The sequence below is a fragment of the Lonchura striata genome, chromosome 3, assembly GCF_046129695.1.
Source record: "Lonchura striata isolate bLonStr1 chromosome 3, bLonStr1.mat, whole genome shotgun sequence".
In the NCBI taxonomy this organism is placed as follows: domain Eukaryota; kingdom Metazoa; phylum Chordata; class Aves; order Passeriformes; family Estrildidae; genus Lonchura; species Lonchura striata.
In genome coordinates, this window is record NC_134605.1 from 27,347,175 (window position 1) to 27,369,279 (window position 22,105).

At 43.6% G+C, this 22,105-nt stretch overlaps 2 protein-coding genes across 9 annotated transcripts in view; both read right to left on the reverse strand.

Moving 5' to 3' along the window:
• EML6 (EMAP like 6) overlaps window positions 1-9,617 on the reverse strand; it is an 85,142-nt gene extending 75,525 nt beyond the window's left edge. For 2 of the 3 annotated variants that reach the window (XM_021537683.2, XM_077781998.1), the window contains exon 1: window positions 9,019-9,617. In XM_021537683.2, coding sequence (XP_021393358.1) covers window positions 9,019-9,215 — 197 coding nt within the window. In that variant the 5' untranslated portion in view covers window positions 9,216-9,617. The remainder of the gene's footprint in view (window positions 1-9,018) is intronic. The other variant, XM_077781997.1, reaches the window with a different exon arrangement.
• A 7,767-nt stretch (window positions 9,618-17,384) lies between these two features.
• Window positions 17,385-22,105, reverse strand: part of SPTBN1 (spectrin beta, non-erythrocytic 1) — a 114,502-nt gene continuing 109,781 nt past the window's right edge. For all 6 annotated transcript variants that reach the window (XM_077781999.1, XM_021537672.2, XM_021537674.2 and 3 more), the window contains 3 exons: window positions 20,780-20,953; window positions 19,108-19,150; window positions 17,385-18,818 (listed from right to left, as the gene is read on the reverse strand). In XM_077781999.1, coding sequence (XP_077638125.1) covers window positions 18,603-18,818; window positions 19,108-19,150; window positions 20,780-20,953 — 433 coding nt within the window. In that variant the 3' untranslated portion in view covers window positions 17,385-18,602. The remainder of the gene's footprint in view (window positions 18,819-19,107; window positions 19,151-20,779; window positions 20,954-22,105) is intronic.

The following is a 22,105-nucleotide window of genomic DNA, read 5'->3' on the forward strand; positions in this document are numbered from 1 at the left end:
TTTACAGTCACTTCAACATGAAGTCTTATCAAATGTAAATACAGAAAGTTTCAAAAGGAAACTTTAAGTTGTTAATGCCATGTTGTTAATGTTTTCCATAGTAAAACTTTCAGTATGAAATTTCTGAAGTAGCAAAGTGTCATTGGAATATCACCAGCCTTCCTGTCACACTGAAAGACTCATCAGATGTTTTGAAAATATGCTCACAAACCACTTCACCTTATCTGTCCTTCCACAGACTAGCTGCACTAGGAACTCTCAGAATATAGGACCCTCCCTATTCAAAACATGTCTTTTAATTTAAGATTATTAATTATCCAACCAGTTATTAGTGTTACCTGCATTTTAATGGATGTGCAACCAGTCACAGATATAAATAGGAAAGAGCAGGTGTGAAGTTATGACACCACCAAAATCCATGACATGCTGTATTTAAGGAAGATTACCATGATCCAAAGAATGCCTTTTAAATTTCTCTTTTGTGAGACTAACACCAGGAGTTATATAAACAAACATGGAATTGTGCCTTTCTATGTTTTTATGTAACTGTGACTCATTTTCTTGCCTATTACTATTATTTCTCTTTTTCTCTTGGTTTCTTAGCCAACTCCTCAGAGCAGAGATTGGGAACCTGGAGTTGTGCTTTCAATGGAACCTCGGAGACCTGGGCTCATCAGAGCCCTTTTTGCTGTATTTTAGGCTCAGTGCTGCAGTTGAGGCTGAAGAGTTTTGTGCCATTATGTAACTGCCTGGCAGCATGTAGCTTCAGGCAGTTATAATCTGGTTTACTGCTTGTCATTTGCTAATACTTGGGGTTTTTCTCTAGCTTATGGTATCAGGGATGTTACAGGGGGGTTTGTCTTCCCCTTCCCAGTAGGAGAAAGAGCAGGCTTCAGCCACAGCTGCCAGGCTTGTGTGGAGAACACACCACATATTATCCCACCCCCTGTGCTCCCCTGTGCTGCAGCACACAGAGCAGTGCCCTCTGCCCTGCCCCATGGAGGGTGGGCTCCGCTGACGGCTCCAATGGCACTGGAGGCTGTGGCTGAGCAGAATCTTGGAGCACAAGCCCAGGGTAAGATGCGGGTGGAGCTGTTCCAATAAAATCTGCTCATCAAGTGCATTCAGCAGGGTTGGGCAGACTTCTAGATTTAACCATACCATGGCAGACAGCCAGGAGTGAGAAATAGCAACACACTTGGTTGTGTGCAGGGACAGAGAAACTGCATCACAGACTGAAGATCCTAAATTCTTTCAGAGCATTAAAAATTACAAGCTATTAAAGGAGGCTTCACACGTCCTTGATAACAGTTCAGATATCTACTTGCTTTTCTATTCTCTTACAGTTTTCCTGAGGAAAATATCCTTTTCCCTCCATTCTTTTCACCCATGCAAGATACGACAAAAATATATATCATAGCTAATTTTTCAGTACAAACCTGAGGTAGGAATTACAGTGGGCAAGCTCTCCCTGGGAAGAGAGCAGCCAAGAGCCAGCACGAGGCCTCCTTTATGAATCTGCACTCTGCTCATTCTGCAAACAAAGCTAAAATGGTATTTTTCGTGCTGTATTTTATTTCTCTCTTCATGAAATTAATCTCCTTAAAGGAGAAAAAAATTGAAAACTGAAAATCTGATAGAAGCCATGGGAAAACTAAATATGAAAATAAAACTAACAAAAAAGGTTAAGCCCTCAGAACTCTATGTTCTTGGCTAAATTCTATTCCAAAAAAGAAATTCCTTTATATCTATTTTCTAAAGATTGAAATTATTTATAAAATTGTTTCTTTCATAAAACTATTAGTGTTCTGCCAGGGAGGACCTGAATTTATGAAAAGTGATCTTAAAAGGGATATAAGGATAACTTAAAAGGATAAAATAAGAATTTTTAATAATCTGAACTGCCCTTGACAGAAAGGTGATAAGATGGAAGAGAGATGAGCCTAAAAGAGATGTGTAGATTCCTTTAAAAAATATGTTCTTAATGGAAGAGAAATAATGGGAATAAGCTCTCTTAATTTATTATTTGCCAAAATTTTCTGCCACGATACGAAATGTCAAATTTTCATTTGAAATTAATTTGAAATATTTATTTGCAGATATGTGATATAATTATATCACAAACTCTATATTCCAAAGAGTCCCATATCCAAAAGAAGGCCCCCAGTGACCGGTAATACAGAAACCAACTGATTAAAGGATGCAGTGTGGGAAATAAAAGGAGGAGGGAAAGGGAAAGGGAAAGGGAAAGGGAAAGGGAAAGGGAAAGGGAAAGGGAAAGGGAAAGGGAAAGGGAAAGGGAAAGGGAAAGGGAAAGGGAAAGGGAAAGGGAAAGGGAAAGGGAAAGGGGAGGGGAACCTGGGACATGTCTGGAAACAGTAACTCTGTGTTAGACTCTCGCAGCCAGCCCAAGCAGGGCAGGTGGCAGCAGAGGGACAGTTCACTACAAGGCCACAGCCACACAGCCAGCCAAACCACAAAGAGAACTCCCCGGGGAAAGGCAGTTACATTATTCCCCTCTTGGGAAGGAGGGACTGCATTATAAGGAATGCAACACAGGAATTATAAGGAATGCCCATCCTAAAGCAGCTTGAGATTCCAGGCAGAACCACACAAAGCTCTTCAGTCTGACAAGCAAAAGCCTTAAAATAGCTCTTCCAACTAAAGACAGCTTTCAAAAAGACTCAATATCCTTTTAGACACTTGTGGCCACTCCCACATGCCACATATTTTAAAAAACTCAAACAAACCTCCTGTGGAAGTAAAAGGCCAGCATGTATGCAACAATCACTGCATCTGCACAAGACCTTGAATGAGGAACACAACTGTATATTATAAACTTGTTTTACAGCCATTAAGAAAGAGCAGTTTCACTGAACAGCATTTCAATATTTTTTTAAATAAATAATTTCTAATGAGAATCCCTCAGAATCATAAAGAGATCAGGAACCTGCTGTAGACCTACTCCTAAAATCTCATTTAAGTGCAGCCACACTTGTACATGTTCAGCACTGGTGTGACCAGGGCCAGAGAGCAGGTCCCAGTGGCATCATCTCTGATCTGCTGCCACAGAGAAAGCTCAACTTTTACCTTATCATAGATTCCAGCATTGGGAGAAGCCAAAAGGTCCTTTAAGTACCTTAGAAATAGTGCTCAAACAGTAGACAGATGAAAAGTTAAAGAAATTTACATTTAACACTTTTTCTGGTCAGACAGCAGCTGACTGTGACTAAACTCCAGCTGAAGAGCTCTTAGGATACAAAGAAGGAGTTATGGTCTGCCTAGTCAGGGTGAAAGCAAAAGGACTCCAGCCTTAACTGCAGGCAGAGCTGTAAAAAACTGAGGGTGTATTTTCTCTTTTTTACTACAGTAAATTTCTAAAATAAACAACATCTCTTTAAAAAACCCCAGAAAATTATTCTTCAAAAGTACAGCTCATCTTGCCCAAAACTATTGTTTTGCAATTAATATTTGCAAGTAATAGGTACTACCACAGTAAATTATACTTTCAATATTTATCTCTTCATGTGGAAGATAATTTCTGAGGATGAGAAAGCAGACATTTGGCATTAATATATGCCCCATTTTCATGTGGAGGCATCAATATTAGTATGACTACATATAAACTGCAGTGCCAGTCAGTAATTTTCATGTAGGGTTATGCCTTGAACATTCAAGTCCACTAAAATAATAGAGGCACTCAAAATTCCCTATTAAAAAATCCAGTAAAATCTTTTGCAAGAAGGAGTGTTAGGCAGCCAAAATAACAGGGCTGCTGTATGCTGCCTTTATTTTATGTTCTGTTTTAATTACCATCATTTTAGAGTATTTCCATCCATCTGTCAGAGAAGAAAGAACAAACTCCACCAGCACCCACAGAAGTTCCAGCAATAACGTTAACAAGGTTCATTGTGCTCCTGGAACACTTAAAGAAGCTTGGCATAAACACATACTCAGCATTATGATCAGGCCTCCCTAAAGTTTTAGAGGTCTGTTCCCAGGCCTTTATAAATACCATTTCTGAAGGGGAATTGAAATTCAATTTGTCTCTGGGACAGCCAACGCAGACAACTAAATGTTCCTGGGGTAGAAATGCACCTCATGAAAAAGAAGATGATGTTCCAAAGAACAGTCTTTAGGTAGGAAGAAAAGCGGGCATTTTTGCTCTTTACCGAGGTTCCCAAAAACCTGAGCAGTTGGCAAGTCAGAAGATGATCTTTTTACAGACCTCAAATCCCCTCCTACTTTCATACAGAAGCATTCCAATACTTGGAGTTGTAGATTTTTTTTTTAATTTGGAATTAAGTAATATGAAAACATTTTCTGTGAGTTTTCATCCTGGTAAAGAGTGATTACACACAACAACCTGACCATCACGACTCTTGGGCATCTGAAATCAAGTTGAAATAAAACAAGTAAAAAAACTGCAGAGACTTAACACATAGGAAATGTAAAAAAAAGTTGTAAAAAATTAGATTTAGACTGCTCTGGTTAAAGGCTGTGGTTAAATGATGACCTTTCTCATCAACATATAGTGACAAATGCCTGCTGAGTTTCTCTCCACTTTTAACTGACCTAAGCATTTCTAAATCACTTTCAATATGATACTGTAACTGTATATTACAACACATCTGATGCAATAATACAGATATTTCAGAAAACAATTTATAGCAGGTCACACCCTGATAAAGACTTCAAATATAACTGCAGCACAGCGCTCAAGTAGAGCCAAAAGAGGCCATTGGAACTTCATGGAATAAACAGCATTTTCCCCAGGTTTTCCAGCATTGAAAGCAAAGGCAACAAGCAGATTAGAGGACTTTCCTCTCATACAAAACTCATTTAACAACTTGCTGTCACAAAACAGTTCCCAAAACCCTGCTTCACCCCAGGTGTGCCATATCTGTTAATTTGGATGGCTTGGTGGATGCACTGGTGTAGCATCCACATAGGAAACGGGGCTGGAATTTCTGCTGTTGAAAATCTCTCCTAAAATCTCTCATTTAGGTGACTGAATCTCAGCAGTCCTGTGGGGTCGCCTCGGGTGTCTGAAGCCCAGGGTTCGCCCAGGCTGCAGACAGTGCAGCTCCCATGCACTGATGATAAGCAAGAACTGCAGTAACCTGAACACCACTCTACAACCAACACCTGCTGCCACCTTCCAAATGGTGGCAACTGAACAGAAATTTAAAGTATTTTAGATCCTTTCAAATAAGCATAACTCTCTAAACAGAAATATAATAACACATAATTTAAAATAAAAAGTATTAAAAGTACAATTCAGATCTTCTCTCTCTGATAATTTAATTGCATAGCTCTGCCATCAATTTACTAATTCCAAAATTATATTCACTGTGGTCAGCAATACACAACATTGCTTATTACTCCTTTTTTCGCCACAGCAGCAAGACAAGAAATCCACATCCTGACACACATCCTATCTCCTGAAAGGACCTTTGTGGAGAACAAGCCAGGCCTCCAGTGGCTCCCGCAGCCCAGAAAATCCCATCCCCGCTGGCACGGCCACGGTTTTAATCTCAATCTGTCAGCACAGTGGCATCCCCCCAGCACACTCAGAGCAATATTCTGATAAATCCGACACTGCTGGTACACTGTGAGCAGCCTTACATAAACAACAGCTCTGGAATACATGCATAACAGCAGAGCTTTGCAGGTAGTAGAGACCTGGGAGAGGGAGCAGGCTTGCTGCCTCATGAGTGACTGGCATGGAGACAGTTAGGATGCAAAATTGCTTTTGTAAGTTCATAACATACAAAACATCAGATTCCACAAGAAACCAGGGTGTGTAATGACATATTCAGGACAGCTGTCCAATACTGCAGAAATTCTTGGAACTCAAAAACAGGGAGAAATAACTTTGTCACTACACCATAGGAAAAAATTCTCAGGGTTAGGAATCTCTGTTGACAAATGACTTCTGCAAACACAGATGAAATCAGTTGCATTTTAAGTGATAGTGAGAAGTATCTCAATGGGTGGTATTTTTCTTTTTTCTGTTTGCTGTGGTTTTTACATGCACAAATTGCAGAAAAATTATAAGGAAAGAACTGTCTCCATTCAAGACTTAATTGAGAGAAAAACAAGGATTGATCTAACTGATCACTCGTGTACAAGTAATGCACAAAATTAAAGTAAGGAAACCTGTTCTTTAGAATGTTTTCAATTACTGTCAAAGCTAATGCTCTGGGGTTACTCACAAACTCCTCTGTAAAGCAGGGCTCACTTAAAGGTTAAATTGGTGGTTCAGGACCTCATTTCCTTCTGAAGTTAAAGGAGGAAGCGCTGGAAGCACATCACCTGGTGGTGGCTTCACACAGAAAACAGGACAATTCCGAGCTCCCCTGCTCCTACTCAGAACATCAACCTTATTATCTGAGTGCAGAACATTCAGTTCTTGTACAGGCAGAACTCGCCTTTCAAATGTGAATCTTGGAAAAAAAGGCATTTCTCCAATACAATAAAATTTAATCCAATCATTTCTGGTCTGCTTTAGCCCAAAGTAAATTATGTCCAGCTGCATTATCTTGATGCAAAACAAGAGACAGAACTATTAATCTTGGAGAACATATTAAACATACACACCTGCCCTTTTCACCAGTGACAAATATCTCCTTCCGTGACTTCAGTAAACACTTCAAGGAAACACACAATATTACTTCTGAGAATCATGGGTTTCTCATCTTTTTTTTCAACACAACAGCATTCACAAACCCACAAAAATATTCACAGAAGGACATAACAGCAGTCCTTGGAAGCAGAAGGTCTTCCCACTTGAAAGTCTCCCAGTCACAGTGATTCATGTTATTTTCCAAAATCCAAGTTTTCTTTTTTAAACAGTGTTTCAACCTCTTTAGGAATTACAACCTGTTGGACTGCTAATTCACACCCTGCTGTTTAGAAGCTGGTTTCAAGCAAGTAAATCCCAACAAACCCAGAAAAATTGGATAAGTACATTCATCCACTCAGCTCAAATGGATGAGAGTTGTGAAGCTTAAAATGTGAGAATTTAAATTGTCACATTTATTAGTCATATCATCACTGACCACACAAGGCATCATCTACTTTAAAGTGTTTACAGTGATGGGATATTACGTGAGTAGGGACTGCACAGTGCACCAGTGGCAAAGGAGGCAACCACCCATGCCATGGTGCAAACAACAGAATATTCCAGCAGCATTCTGGGTGGTCTGTCCTTCCTTAAACCCCACGTGGTGACAGCAACAGTTCTTGGCCGCTAAGAGCTGATATGAACTGTTGCTTGGCTTCTGCTCATGCCTTCTGGACCCAAATGTTTCACCCTTTGTGGAAACTGGAGTTTTCCACCAGAATTCTGATGGTGTTCCAGATCAGAAATAAAAACCAGCTTTCCAAAACAAGAGTTGGACATGCATCACGTCCCTCAAGACACGACTACTTTGAACACATGGTTCTAGCTAACTTTAAAGAGTCCAACAGGCAGAAGCAGCGTCAAAGTACAAACGTGAGACATTCATTCTTTCTATCCCATTTGTACCTTCTAAACATGACACTGCCAAAAGCAGACTCCTAATGTGACAGGTCTTAAAGTAAAGGGTACAGAAGCTGTACAATATATTTGGGGAGGGAGGCACTTTCAGGTATTATAATAACGATTCAAACATAAGCACAGAAGTACACAACTCTCTACATGGATTACACTTCCTGTACCAAAGAGTATCAAATTTTATGTCCATACAACAAGCAAAGGTTTTCATTTCATGATCCTGCAGATGTCTCTAAAATACTGACTCTTCTCTGAGCAGCCCAGTGTTTATTTTCAGCAGCCTTTTGGAGCTGATACCTTTGGAGCCAAAATAAACTTTGATGCACATGCACTGTACGTGATGAAATGCTGCTGCTTTGATGCATCGTAGAGAGAGGGAGAAGGCTGCTGCGAGGATACACAACAGCCAAAAGCTCTTCCTGAGAAAAGTGGATGGCTTTCTGCAAACAAGGATTATGTGACAATAGTGTGGTTTGGTTATGGAGTGTCAAAACTCTGGCTTCAGCAGATGCTTCCACAGCACTCCCACACCATGAGTCACCTGGGACTGTTCTGGTTTCATATCATCCAGGAAACGCTTCATTCATGCTGAACTGGGTGAACAGGGAGGGCAGCAGATAGCTGTGCTCAGAGGAGTGGCATCACCAGGCAACATCCTTCTTGAGGATATTCTAGGCTCAGATTTCTCTCACCAACTAGTAGCTACATTAATTTTCTATTTTACTGATGTAAATTTCTGTATTCTGGACAGATTTGTTTAAAGACTACCTTGAACACTGTAATTGCATTTTTATTTTGAGAGATGCAGTAAAAATATCAGCATTTCTGTAGGACAAAAACATCAATTAAATCCACTTCTCAGGCAAAATTTGAGAGAAAGGAACAATGAACTGGACAGACGAGGAGCAAGACTTGGCCATCTTGCACCAGCATTCTTGGGATTTTTTTGCCTGGAGTGCAAACATCTGAAATTGATTTCGATTTACATTTTCTGGATATTAAAACCCGATTAGTTTGAGCTACGTGTCAGATTTATGGCACTCTCGTGCTGGGATTTGCTGAGGGCGAGGAGTGCTACACCTGGCTTCTGTACGAGGTCAGAATTGATGAGCTGGGGTCCCAGCCCTGAAAACATCAAGGTGCTGGAAGCATGATTTTGCAGCACTGTTGCACTGAGATCTTCCCAGTACTGAAATGAAGTGCTTTGGTTTTGGTGCAGTGCAATAGAAAAACTTAACCTTCCCTCCGTTATTATTGCAATATTTTCAAGCTTTGCTACAAAATAATGATAATCAACAGTATCTAGAGATTCAGCTCTCGCAGAGATTGCTGCTAACAAATCTGAGCTGCTCTAAAACGGCAGGTAGAAGCCGAGCTGTAAGAGGCGAGGAGGGGGTATTCTGCCAGCACTACATTCTCCTCCCTTCCCTTTAAACCCCACCCTACCCCACCACCAGAGAAGTCAGCCCCCTTACCTGATAATATCGTCGTTGTGCCCGAGGAAGAATTTCTGGCTGTGCTCCCTGGTGTTGTAAACCACGCCGACTCCAGCCACGAAGTACACTACCTCTTTCCCTGCCGTGTAGTACAGGTTGTTGCGGCACTGGTGGCCCCGGTAGCCGTACACCCACTCCAGCCGGAGCTGGCAGCGCGGAGCCGTCCGATCCGCCATGATAACCAGCCCCCTGCCCACTGGCACACACAGCCGAGCGCCGGCCCGCCTTCCCCGGCACGCTCTCCCCTTTCGAACGGCGGCGATCCCCGCCCGCCTGCCGAAGCCTCAGGTGTCCCTTCCGCGCGGGGATGAGGATGGGGATGGGGATGGGGATGGGGATGGGCAGTGCATCCGCGGATGCGGGATGTCGCCGCCGCCGCCGCCGCGCTACCGCCGCGCCGCCACCATCATCTGCTGCCGCCGCTGCCCAGGACGAGCCGCCGCCGCTCCGCCGCCGCCGCACGACCCGGGCAACTTCTCGGGGCACAAGAACACACCTACATAAGCAGCAGAGCTGGCTTTTTTTCTTTACGAAGGCAAAGTAACTTCTGTGCGTCACCAGCACCACCTGCCAAAGTCTCCCCGCTGTGTCTCCCGTGTTGCACCTTCTTGGCTTCCTGCACAAAGCTTCCTGGGCGCTCTTCTCTTTAACATACCTACGCTTGGGGCCAGAGCTGGAAGAGAAGAAAACACAAAACCCGTGCGCTATAGCCGCAGAATGCACGTGTGTTTAAAATGCAAAGGGACTGCCTGGACCGGGGAGCTCTGCTTGGATGGGGAGCTCTCTTTCGATGAGGGGAGCTCTCCTCGGATGGGGGAGCTCTGCTTGGATGGGAGAAGCTCTGCCTGGATGAGGGAAGCTCTGCTTGGATGGGGGAGTTATCCTTGGATGGGGGAGCTGCTCTTGGATGGGTGCTGTGGCCAGTCTGGGTGGTCTGGGGGGCTTCTGAGGCTTTTCAGCAGGATCCAGTGCGCTGAGTCCTCATACAAATTCTCTTTCAGTATCATCTCCTATACAACACCCAGCATAAATATGGGAATATTACCCCACCTTTCCTCAACCCCAGCAACCTAAAACTTTCTCCTTTTGGAGTCTATGGCAACTATGTAACTAAGACAATATTATTTTCCCGTTTCCAGTTACAAAACACTCCAAGTCACCATGAGAGAGGGAACTGTGGTTTTGTTTGGGTTGTTTAGTATTGGAGGGTTTTTTTGGTTTGTTTTTTTTCCTCTTTTTTTTTTTTTTTTTTTTTTTTTCCTTTCATGGTCATCCTTTGGAATGATACTATAAGGAATGCATTTTTCCTCTTGCGTTCTGCTTTTCCTAAAGCAGAATTCATATTACCATTATCTGTCGAGCTCGGTTGCTGCACGCTGTTGGTGGTAAGACATCCACTGCTTCTACTATCACTGCACAGGAGCCCAAACCCAGCCCTCCGGAAACTCACTCCAGAAAGCCACAACCGCAGGGAAAAGGATGCAGAGGAGCAGAACCAAACACCCATTTGCAGTTCACAGCGCCAGACGGACGGGAAGAGGGAATTCCAAGGCTGATGACCCCTGTCCCTTTTCCTACACAACACGCCTCACACCGACCGAGCTGAAGAGCGGCGTGCCGGCACCGCTCGCACACGGGGTCGCGGCGCCGGCAGCACTCCGCCACACGGCAGCTCGGGGAATGCGAACGCCGGCGCCTCGGGAGCCGCCTCCGGCAGGAGCCCGGCCCCGGGCGGGCGGGGTGGCGGCCGGAGCCCGCACGGCGCCGGCCCTGAGGCGGAGCCGCCCCCCGCCTGGCGGGGCGCGCGCGGCCCTTCCCGCCCTTCCCTCTCCTGAGGGGCCCGGCCCTGAGGGCACCGCGGCGCGCGGCCCTTCCCGCCCGTCCCTCTCCTGAGGGCACCGCGGCGCGCGGCCCCTCCCGCCCTTCCCTCTCCTGAGGGGCCCGGCCCTGAGGGCACCGCGGCGCGCGGCCCTTCCCGCGCTTCCCTCTCCTGAGGGGCCCGGCCCTGAGGGCACCGCGGCGCGCGGCCCTTCCCGCCCTTCCCTCTCCTGAGGGCACCGCGGCGCGCGGCCCCTCCCGCCCTTCCCTCTCCTGAGGGGCCCGGCCCTGAGGGCACCGCGGCGCGCGGCCCCTCCCGCCCTTCCCTCTCCTGAGGGGCCCGGCCCTGAGGGCACCGCGGCGCGCGGCCCTTCCCGCCCGTCCCTCTCCTGAGGGGCCCGGCCCTGAGGGCACCGCGGCGCCCGCGGCACGCCCGGCCCCGCTCCGCCCCGCGAGGCACACGCAGGGTTAGGAACAAACCGCATCTTTCTGCTTCTCCCGTGTGTCATAGTCTTCAAGAATCACTAAATACAAACAAATTCGCTCTCAGGTTTCTTTAACTCCTTCCCAGCAGCCGTTCACCACGAGCACCTTGTTTTATCATAGGATCGTGGAGTACGTTGAGTTGGAAGGGATGCACAAGGATCGTTCAGTCCAGCTCCTGGCCCTGCACAGGACACCCCAACAATCCCAGCCTGTCCCTGAGATCTGTCCAAGCCCTGCTGCAGCTCTGGCAGCCTCGGGCCGTGCCCATTCCCTGGGGAGCCTGGGCAGTGCCCCACAGCTTCTGAGGGAAGAACCTTTCCTGCTCTCCAGCCCCACACTGACACAGCTCCAGCCGCTCCCTCGGCTCCTGTCCCGGTCACGGGAGTGAAGAGACCAATACCAGTCCATCATTTCCCACTCTGGCATTAGTCAATGGAATAACTTCCATGTGATCACAGCTTTGTTTATTTTTTCTTCCTTTTTTTTTCTTTTTTTTTTTTTTTTTTTGTTGTTAATTATCTAATTTACATAATAAAATTAATAAATATGACAGATAGGCTCCTCACCTATCCAACCAGGACAAATGAAAAACTAGTTTCAAGCCTCTGCTGCCGTGGATGTCACTTCTCTGTGAGCGACCTAAGTCAAGCTGAACTTTGTATTTAACCCTTTAGGAAAAATTATATCCTGTGTTTTGGGGGAAAAATAATGAATTATTATCATTATTTTAACAATTAAGTACACTTGTCATGAATGAACACCCCATAAAAACCTCAAAGAAATCCTTAAACATGTGGAGTAACACAAGTTCAGATTCATTCATTTAATTCATTTATCTATAAACTGTACTCTGAAGAATTTGGTACATTTTTGATGGTGGTTGAATTAATTACATTAATTTAAGCATGAGGTTTTGTGGTTTGGTTTGGTTTGTTTGTTTTTTTTTTTTTTTCAATTAAAAAGGAGGCATTATTACTTTCCTATTGGATCTGCGATGTTGCTGAGAATGTTCCTCAGTGCTGCAGCCTACTGTTCACTGTCAGCACAACATAAATATCCTGGATGCTCTCATGGGCTGTTTTTTGAGTGTTAATTCCAGGTTCTGGAGCCCTCAGCATCAAAAAGAGAAATGAAGGAGCAATGCAAACCAAGAAAAAGTGTGAACCTAAGTTTAAAAAGGGCATTTCTGTTATAAAAAGAGTAGTCTGAATATACTTCCAATTTCACAGAACTGTAAAAACGAATGTTTTAAAATATAGTGAAGAATTTAATTAAAAGAGACATAAAAATTGACAATACCATCAGCATTTTCCCTTCTCATTGTGAAAAGGAGCCCATTGGCCAGGAACACATATCCTGTGACTTTACTACTTTTTTATTTTATATATGAAATGTAAAAATGAATTAATGTAGCATCTTGGATGAGTAGTAACTGAGTAACAGTCACCACTCTGCCAAAGGGACCATTTGCTGCTGCTGTTGTGTTTTTTGAGGGCTTTGGGGTTGGTTTTTTGGGGTTTTTTTTTGTTTGTTTGTTTTTTGTTTTGTTTTGTTTCTTTGATTGGTTAATTTTTTGTTTGGTTCACTTCTGAAGCAAACCTTGTATAGAAGATGCCAGAAAGCACCACATCTCAAATGAACTCCAATCCTCTGTGATACATCCTGCCCACTCTGTACATATCCAAAAGCTGTGATTAACAATGAACAGTGAGGTTTTCCCTCTCAGAAACATCTGTCTTATGTCCTAGATCTCTGCTCCACAAAAAAGCCTTTATAACTCATATTTATATGAATGAATGTACAGCAGATGCACAGAGATGGCATATTAATTGGTATTTCAAAATTGGTACCTCTTATTTGAGCTGCAAATACTTTAAAATTTATATTTAATCCCTAAGAAGCCAGAGGAGGAGTCAGAAGCAAGAGTTATGATCTAGTTCTGTTTATTTGTTTCATGGCATTACATTAATCCAATCCTGACTGATGTCTCTTGATGATTTTACAATTTAACTACAAAATCGTAACAGGGGATTGGCTCTGAGCTCTTATTCCTTGTGAGCAGAAATACTGATTTGCATTAATGAAATGCCTGGATCTGGCCAGAAACAGCGTTAGGAAAAAAGGAGAAAACTAAAAATGGAGCCTTTTCTATCCTCATGCCCGTTTCAGAGAGACCTGGCAGACCGGGCTCTTTCCAGAACCAGCCTGGAGGGAAAGTCCTGATCAGCCATGGCAGATTGGTTCTGCTGCTGCCCCAGAGCTGTGCAGGACAGCCAGGAACAGCTGATGGATCAAACCTACCCAACACACCTCTGCACTCTGACACAGCAACCCAAGGTCTCCCAGACCGCCTCTCTCACGGGATACTGCCTGCCTTCATCCAGCCTGGGGGAATGCCTTTCTGCTAAATCGTCACGGAGCCTCAGCAACCGATTTAAAAATCACTGCAGAAAGCTTAATCTTCCCACAGAATCTCTTTTTTTTTTATCTGCCACAGCAAGGGTGGTGGAGCTCCTCACCTTTCTGTATCCTGGCTGCCATACTTGACTCAACTTCCCTCCTACGATGATTCAGCTGAGACATGTCTAAATCTTGCCACGAGTTTACATAACTCCTTAGATATCTGACTTTCTGAGCGAAGAGAACTTTGATCCTAGCTCTTCATTCTCTCGGGCGCACCAATAACCTTCGGTGTGCGGTCCCGGTGTCAGCGGCTCCGCCGCAGCTCCGCATCTTCCTGAATACAGTGACCTCTCATGGACGGTGCCGGCGCTCGGCGAGCAAAGGACAGTTTTGTCTCAGCTGGGCGTGGGAGAAGAACAGCGGTAGCAACAACAACACACTTGTAACAAAATTCATGTTAGGCCCAAATAATTGTTGCCGTTACCACGTAATGAGCCACCCCAGCGTCTCATCTAACAGAGAAAGAGTATTGTGTGACATTCCTGACTTTGGAATATAAAATATATTTCAGACACAGAAAAATGTGTATTCACGCTGCACTGTAGCTGTGGTGTTCACCAGGCTGATCAGCTGGAGGGTGGTGCTGAGCAGGAGAGGATCCGGCAGGCACAGAACGCTTTCCTTTCATTCCATTAGGTGTTAGAATGCCAAGCAGCCCGTTTGATGTCCTGGGGCTGCCCGCGGGCGAGGCCCCGGCGCCGGGCCCGCTCGGGCTGCGGGCGGCTGTGCTGCATTATGACACACTGCGGATGCGCCCACGTGCGGCTCCGCGGCGCCTGGGGACGGCAGCGGAGGCACACGCCAGCCCTGCGCCCCTTCCCCAGCGCGGCACCCGCTCCGGGCGCTCCGGACCCGCCACGGCCACTTGCTGAGGGGGTGGCCTCCTCTGGACAGGGCTGAGGCGTCCACTTCTTCCAGTAATTTCATTTTTAACGTTAATCGGAGATTTAGCACAGCCTGCTTTGCTGATTATGCTTTTTAAATTAAAAGGACTAATGTTTGTTTCAATTCATTGGGATTTACATTTCTGTATTCATCCACCTGTGATTAGCAAAGGTAGGAAAAAAACAAAACAAAGCAAAGCAAAACAAATAAAAAAAAAATTAAAAAAAGAAAACACCCAGCCACCAAAAGTGGCAAAACTCTCATACCTGCCAGTTATTTATTGTGAAGTTAGATTCTGAAAGACCATACCCATTTAAAGTCTGAGACCTCAACCATAAGGAGACCATGAAGAGAAAAAACATCTAAACCAATATTTCACCAGGACACAGATTAGTAATTGCTTTCTTTTCCTTTACCGTTACTATTAATCTTCCTGATAAAAAGTACAGCCCTACCACAGAGCATAGTCCATGTGCAGAACAGATGGATTAACAGATTATTAACATTAATCTAAAAGAAAACCCTCCCACCAACATATACTAAATTCTGATGGCTAAAGAGTTCTAGAGTTCTGGGGGTTTTTCCCCATACTGTGCTCAATTTGCCTGGATATGGGAAGGACCCTCTGACACCTTCCCTCAGCTTAGAATGTGATGTGAGGGTCCCTCCAAGAGAGAAAAAAGGAGATTGACCTGACTACAGGACAATTCCTGTTCTTATCAATGACAAGTAGCACATCTGGGAAGCGGTTTTCCTTAATTAATTTTCTTTGAAAATGTTCAGGTTCTATATGACTTCTGCAATGTATCTCCGGAGGAAATATCACAATTTAGGTACAAAACAGCTGCAGTAATGTGTTACCCTGTACTAGAAATCCTCACCCTTCAGTGTGGCTCCAGGAGGAACAGAACATTCCAACTGTTAGCAGTCCAGCCAAGGTCACTGGTGCAATTCAGAAAGTTGTTGCCCTGATTTTTAGAAGTGTTTTATTTTATAGTTCTTCTGAAAGTTTTAAAGTTCTCATAAAACTTCTTTAGCCTTTTGATAATGTTTACATATTTCTACTGGAGTTCTTACACACTGTTCATGTAAATAATGATTGTTTTGCATTCTTATTTGTGGGAAGAGAGAATTGATGGACTGTTAGTTTGACCAATGTGGTTAGAAAAGTAGCAATTTCATCCTCCAATCCACAGTCACCTTTAGAATTCTATAAATACCAGATGTTCAAATAAAACTCTCTCCTTTGAACTTACCAAGCTTCTATGTACTCATTTTGTGTCCAATAGCAACAGAAAGTGTCACAGCTGCCTCTGAGCAGGTGACAGCAGTGGGACTCAGTCCTGCTCCAGTTGCAGCCCCATTTCCATCACCCACCTTTGCAGTTTCTTCTTCCCCATGTATTTGCTAGCAGCAGTCCCTCCCTTCACATGGTCCAAGAGATTCCTTCACTTCTCTCCTTCTGGCCCTGGAACACGGGTGTGTGCCCTGACCCGATTTCTCTGACTTGGCTCTGTCTGGAGAGATTCCTCCTGACCTCTCTCTGCAGGGAACTGCTTCCTAAGGCTCCAGCTGGGAGCTTGCTGGGATTCACTCCTGCTCCTCAGCAACTTCCAATCAGTCCCTAAGCAGAAAGGATTTTTATTCAAGTAATTCTTGGGAACAACTTCCCAGTAAGGAGTGAGACAAACAAGAAAACAACTTTAAAGGCAATGTTTGAACAAATCACTACAGAACCACACACCATAGGCTGTTGAGATCCATCTGCCTGACTGCTCATTGCACCAGCTCGGTTGAAGTGACACATATGTAAAGCATCAACATCTCTGTGCAGATCAATCAACTCAGAAAATCATTTCATAGTCTCTAATAAGGCTAAACTTCAGCTTTTTCTATTGTATTAGATTTTACATTTACAATACTAGCAGTGTTAGCCTACATTTTACTAATAATTAGGCTGAACAACATAACATTACAGAGTAAAAACTTGTGTACATGAATACTCCATTGTTTAATAACCAAAAACTTTGGAAAACAAGAAAAACCCAGAGAACACTGTACACTCCATGAAAATAATTTAAGACACTGTACTGGTCACATGTTCAGGAAACTGTCACTTGGAAACACGTGAGTTTGCAGTTTATCTGCTTTCTACCAAAATTAATATTTGAGTGGGTTTTAACAATCACAATACATTAAAACTCGGGTTCCTTACATTTCATTGACTTTAAAACATATTGGAGCTTCTTAGAGCTATTCCTATTAGATGGTTCCCTAGGTGGCATCCAAGATAAGGAAAGGATGTAAGCACTTGAGCAAAAGGTGGGTAGGAAATTGGAGACTGGTGCTTACTCAAAATGATGTCCTTTTGCTGCCAACATGAAGCTTTACCTCCATCGGGTAAATGTTCAGAGAACTCCATTGCCCAGCTGCTGATGTGCTTACTTCCATCCACTTTGCTAGTTTCACTTCCCACAAGAAGTATCTATATCAGAATATTTTTCAAAATATTAATTTAATTACCTTTCTCTTTATTTTTGGCACTTAATTTGGGAGGCAGCATACAAGGGAGGGCAGGTGGGAAGTGAAGGGAAAGAAAAGTGGGAAGATACAAACCAACTATTTCAGAATGAACTTCCTCACAAAAGAACAGAATTACATTTGAAGACATCAGTTTCAGTGCACAGGAGAGATGACATTTTAAAATAACTTTATTTTTGATCCTCTTTCAAAATTATGATTTAACATTGTCAGAAATGAAATAAGAAACTTACCCAGCATATTTAGTTTTAAAAGCATTTAATGACATCGCATATATTTAACAGATAGGGTAAAAGTCTAGAGGTACAGTTCGATACAACTGAAAGCCAGTTCCAGTACTACTCTTGACTACAGGCCCAGTCATTGAAAGTTCATTCCTATTAAATGTAATTTTTGATTGTGCAGTAAGATGAAAATTTTTCGTTACAATAGTTACAGTGACAGAAATGCACACTATGTATCAAAGAGCAAGGTAATGTAGCAAAATTATAACACACAGTGCTGCAGCTGACAAGCAAGTAACCATTTGAGTAACATTACTTTTCCAGTAAATGCTTCAGTTCCACTTTTACACTTATTGATGATTTTAAAGGGTTTATTATACATCTAGTCTTATTATACTTTGTACTAGAATTATCTGAAACATACAATATAATGTATTTCAGAAAAAAAAAAATTGAAAATACAGCTTATTTAAAACTGTACCAGCCTGTTAATCCATCTTGAACACCAACATTCTTATCTGTCGTACTCGATGCGGGGACGCTTCAGGTGGTGTTAAACGAACGTTGGGCTGTGAGTCAACGCATACCTGCACTCTGTTACAGCAAAGAGAACACACTACCATTTTAATTCCTGTTAGAATTGCAGGGGAAGGCTCTACTAGTCAGGACTCAGCATAACAACCTTATGGAAGTGAATGCCTTTGAGAATTTGTACATTGGTTTCTCATGTGCACAGTAGATTCGAAAGCACCGCTGCCTTGCATACCAATAGCACTAGGGGTGGGTTATTTTCCAAGACAGCCTCACAAAATTGAGGAACAGTTTAAATATTAAGACCTAATCTACATTAACTTCATAAAAAAAAAAAAAAAAAGAAAAAAGAAAGAAAACCAAACAAAAACAAACCCCCAAAACCCGGTCCTCGGTCCTCCCTCTCCTACAGAAGCTGCCCAATGCACCTCATACGTTTGTAACTTTAAATTATTTTTTTTTTGTTGGCTTTTTTTATTTTAAAATGCTCCATAAATAAAAAAATGTCAATCACATTGAGGAACATGAGGCACAGAGAGTAACGTATTGGTTCTGAGCTCGCATGCTGGAATTCCACTGGAACGGTCAGAGAAGTGCAGTGTGTGGAGATGGAATTCACTTCTTTTTACCAAAAAGGCTGAATCTTTTCTCTTTGTCTTTCTCTTTGTCTTTCTCCCGCTTGCCAGGGCTGGACTCGCTGGTTATTGTGACACTGGCAGGCAGGGTCTGGGCACGGCTGGAGGCTGGAGTGCTCTGGGTGGTTGGGGACACTTCGATTTTGTCTGAAGAGATTGCTGATGTGATGGCCTGAATCCACGTGTTCATCTCCTCCTTCAAGAAGCCCCAAAGGCACAAAACTGTTACAGCCAGCACACCCCTCTGACTCCCGGGACAGTGCGGAGGGGGAACAGACACGGGTGGAAATGCAAGGAAAACCAGCCCCAGCTCATCCCCTCTGGCTGTACACCTCCAGACATACCTCCTAGAAGCTGTACCTGAGCAGCCCTGGGCCTATGCATCACCCACACACAGAGTGTACACCAGCTCTTAGCACCTGCTTCTCCCCATGGTACAGCAGCACAGACAGCACAGTAATAAACCGTAAGAAAAACACACTTACATCGTCTTTGGCTTGGAAGAGGTATTCATTGCCATCGGTCAATCTGGAAAGAAAACACCATCACAAATTTAGCCCAGGAGTGGTCACTGTGTTTCAACTCCTGCTTGTTTGGCTCCAGCACATGAGTAGCCTGAGGCACACAGGACAGTGCACATGTGCCAAATGCCCCCAACAATCCCTGTTGTAGTACACACATGTAGTAGCTCTGGAATCTAAACATGCTCAGAGCTCAGGTGGTACAGCAGCCATGTGGCTGCTGGTTCAGTACTCGCTCTTTCAGGTACATCCTTTCTCCTTTGCAAAACATGTTATCAAAGTTTACTCAATAGTTTCAAAAGAAAAATGTCACAGGCAGCACACAGAGTTTTCATGGCTCCTGTGAAATTCTACAAAATTGTGCAGCTGCTCTGCTCTTGTAGCTATGGTGATGCTGCCTCAAGGTCCTGCTCTGAGTATTAGTGATGAGCAGCTGCCTCTCCTCACAGTGAAAGCCAGAGTCTTCCTTCTGTTTGATTCCTGTGCTGATTTTACTCAGGTGGTTTAAATGGGATGCATTTAACAATGTGATGATACATAGAAATGAAAAAACAACTGAATATCACCAGAACAAGCAGGAGGCAGGGGCAGCAGGAGCTCTGCTGCAGGTTTCCCCATCTTTCCCAACAAAAAGCAAGCATTTTAACAACTCTTTATGAAATGAAATTATGGATTAAATAGTAAAATAACAGTAAAGGAAGTATCTACATTCAAGTAACTGAGGGGCCTGATGCAGGTGATGGAGCTCAGGGAAAAAAGGGCAGTTGGTTTTTCTGCCTAACTTTGGATTTGGAACAGCATATATTTCCATTAGCAATTCAGAGAGGTTTAAAATAGTCTAAAGAATGAATCACATAGCTGCAGGCCTGTCTTCAAGAAAGGTACATTTCCCTAAATATTTGCTATATATTTCCACATATATTTTCTATAAAGCAAATTTTCCCCAGATAGGGATTCTTTGATCTTTAGAGGATTCCTGTACCAATATAAAATTACACCACCACCACCTTTGCTCTACCAAAAAACTCCAAACACCTGTGTTGGAATACATGCCCCAATCAGTTTATAAAGTAAATCTTCTTTGACAGGATTACCTCACAGCTGTGTAATGAAAAATATTTTTTAACTGTCGACACTAGAAGATTGTTCAGTAAACCAAAGAGTTTCCCAAGGAAAAGCCTTTTTTTAAACTTTTGAGCAAGAGGTCTTTCACATATTTGAGTGAAATGGTCTGTAACTATATGTTCCAGACCTGAATATATGAGATGTGTTCAGTAGTATCCTAAATTCATACTGAAAAAAATTAAACAAGAGGCTTGATTTGGAAAAGAGCAGAACCATGATCACTGCTCTCCACCAGCTGCAGAGGGAGCGGCTGAAAAACCCAGCACTGTGAAATGCAGGACCCCAACTGCAGGCACATCTGGTCTTGTCCCAGATGAAAGTGCTCGGATTACTGCAACACTGTTTGGTGTTTGCTCATTCTGATGAACGGACCACAGCTCAGGGATAGCAAGAGCTTGCTTAGAAAAGCAGGTGCTGCAGTTAACATTCATGGTCAGTTCCTGGGCTGGGTTTCCCAGTAAACACACCCACCCATGGCTTTCTCCAAGGCAGAACACTGCCCCGGGTTTACCTGAGCTTGAACACATGCTTCTTCTTTTTGTAATCGACCGCTACTTCGCAGACTGCATCTTTCAGACTGACGGGGATCTCGTTGTGGTAAGGGATGCCAGAAGCAGCAGCTTTCGAGTCCTTGTAGAAGCCCATCTCTTGGTTGTTTATGACACAGTACACATTGTGCCATGACCTTTGAGACATGGGAAACAACAAGAGCAGTTATAAATCCAATGCTCTCACCTGCAGAACTGGAGAAACCAAACATCATTACTTCTGTAAGTTACTGGAGATTGGTTGTGTGAGGATGTGAATACAGCCTATGCTGTCCCACGAACTGCAGACAAGGAATTATTTCATGGAAGCACAGCTTTAAGACAAAAGCCAAAGGGACCTGAGATTCCCAGAGCTCCCTGTGACAGCACATCAACCTGTCCTCACAGTGTTTGGTAGACTGGGTACTTTACATTCTTGAGACAGAAAATGATTGACCTTTTTATGGCAGTGCTCAGTTGTATAAGGAATTCTCACTATGCTGCAAACTGATGAATGGATCGGAATGGACTGTGTGTGAAATCCTTGATTGACACAAATACTCTTAGTGGCATCATCCACCTAATTCTTTAGTAGAACTTTGAAAATTAACAATTACTGGAAATAAGAATACCCAGACACTAGTACTGATGGCTGTCACTGCCTCAAAGGTGTTATCTGGTGTGAACAACTCCAGTGGCACAAAAAATCCTGGTACTGCTGTACTCACTTGAGATCTCAGCTCTGCCAAGTACTTAGGCTCCTACCAAATCCCACAGATGTTGCTGCAGCTCAGCACTTGCTGTGAACATTTCCCTTGTCAGCCAAGTCACAAATCTCATTTTGAGAGCTCTCTTAGGTCATGAAGGACCCCAGTCAGCTTTTTCATTGCAGACAAATCTCAAAGTTCTGCCTGTTTGAGACCTGCAGGACATTCCTTGGAAATGGAATTGACTATGGTGCACCAATCGTCCTCTGTTCAGAACAGATTACAGAGTAGGTGGAAAGTGGTAATGTGCAAATAGAAAATGACAGAAGAATATGAACATTTCTAGTCTCACACCTACATGGTTTTCTTTTCTTGTAGTAACATACAACTTGAGAGATCTGGAATCAAATCCCACTACTGCCACAAATTCATCATGTGGAGTGGGAAAGTCGTGGTATCTCTCTGCCTCAGTTTTCCACCTCACAAATGTGGCTAACGCTGCCTTTTGTGCCAAATATCTTCAGGCTGCAGTTCCCCACATGGTGTTCAGCCCTGCAGCCCCAGCTCTACAGCAACAGGAGCCTGGGAGGTCTCTGGGAGCTG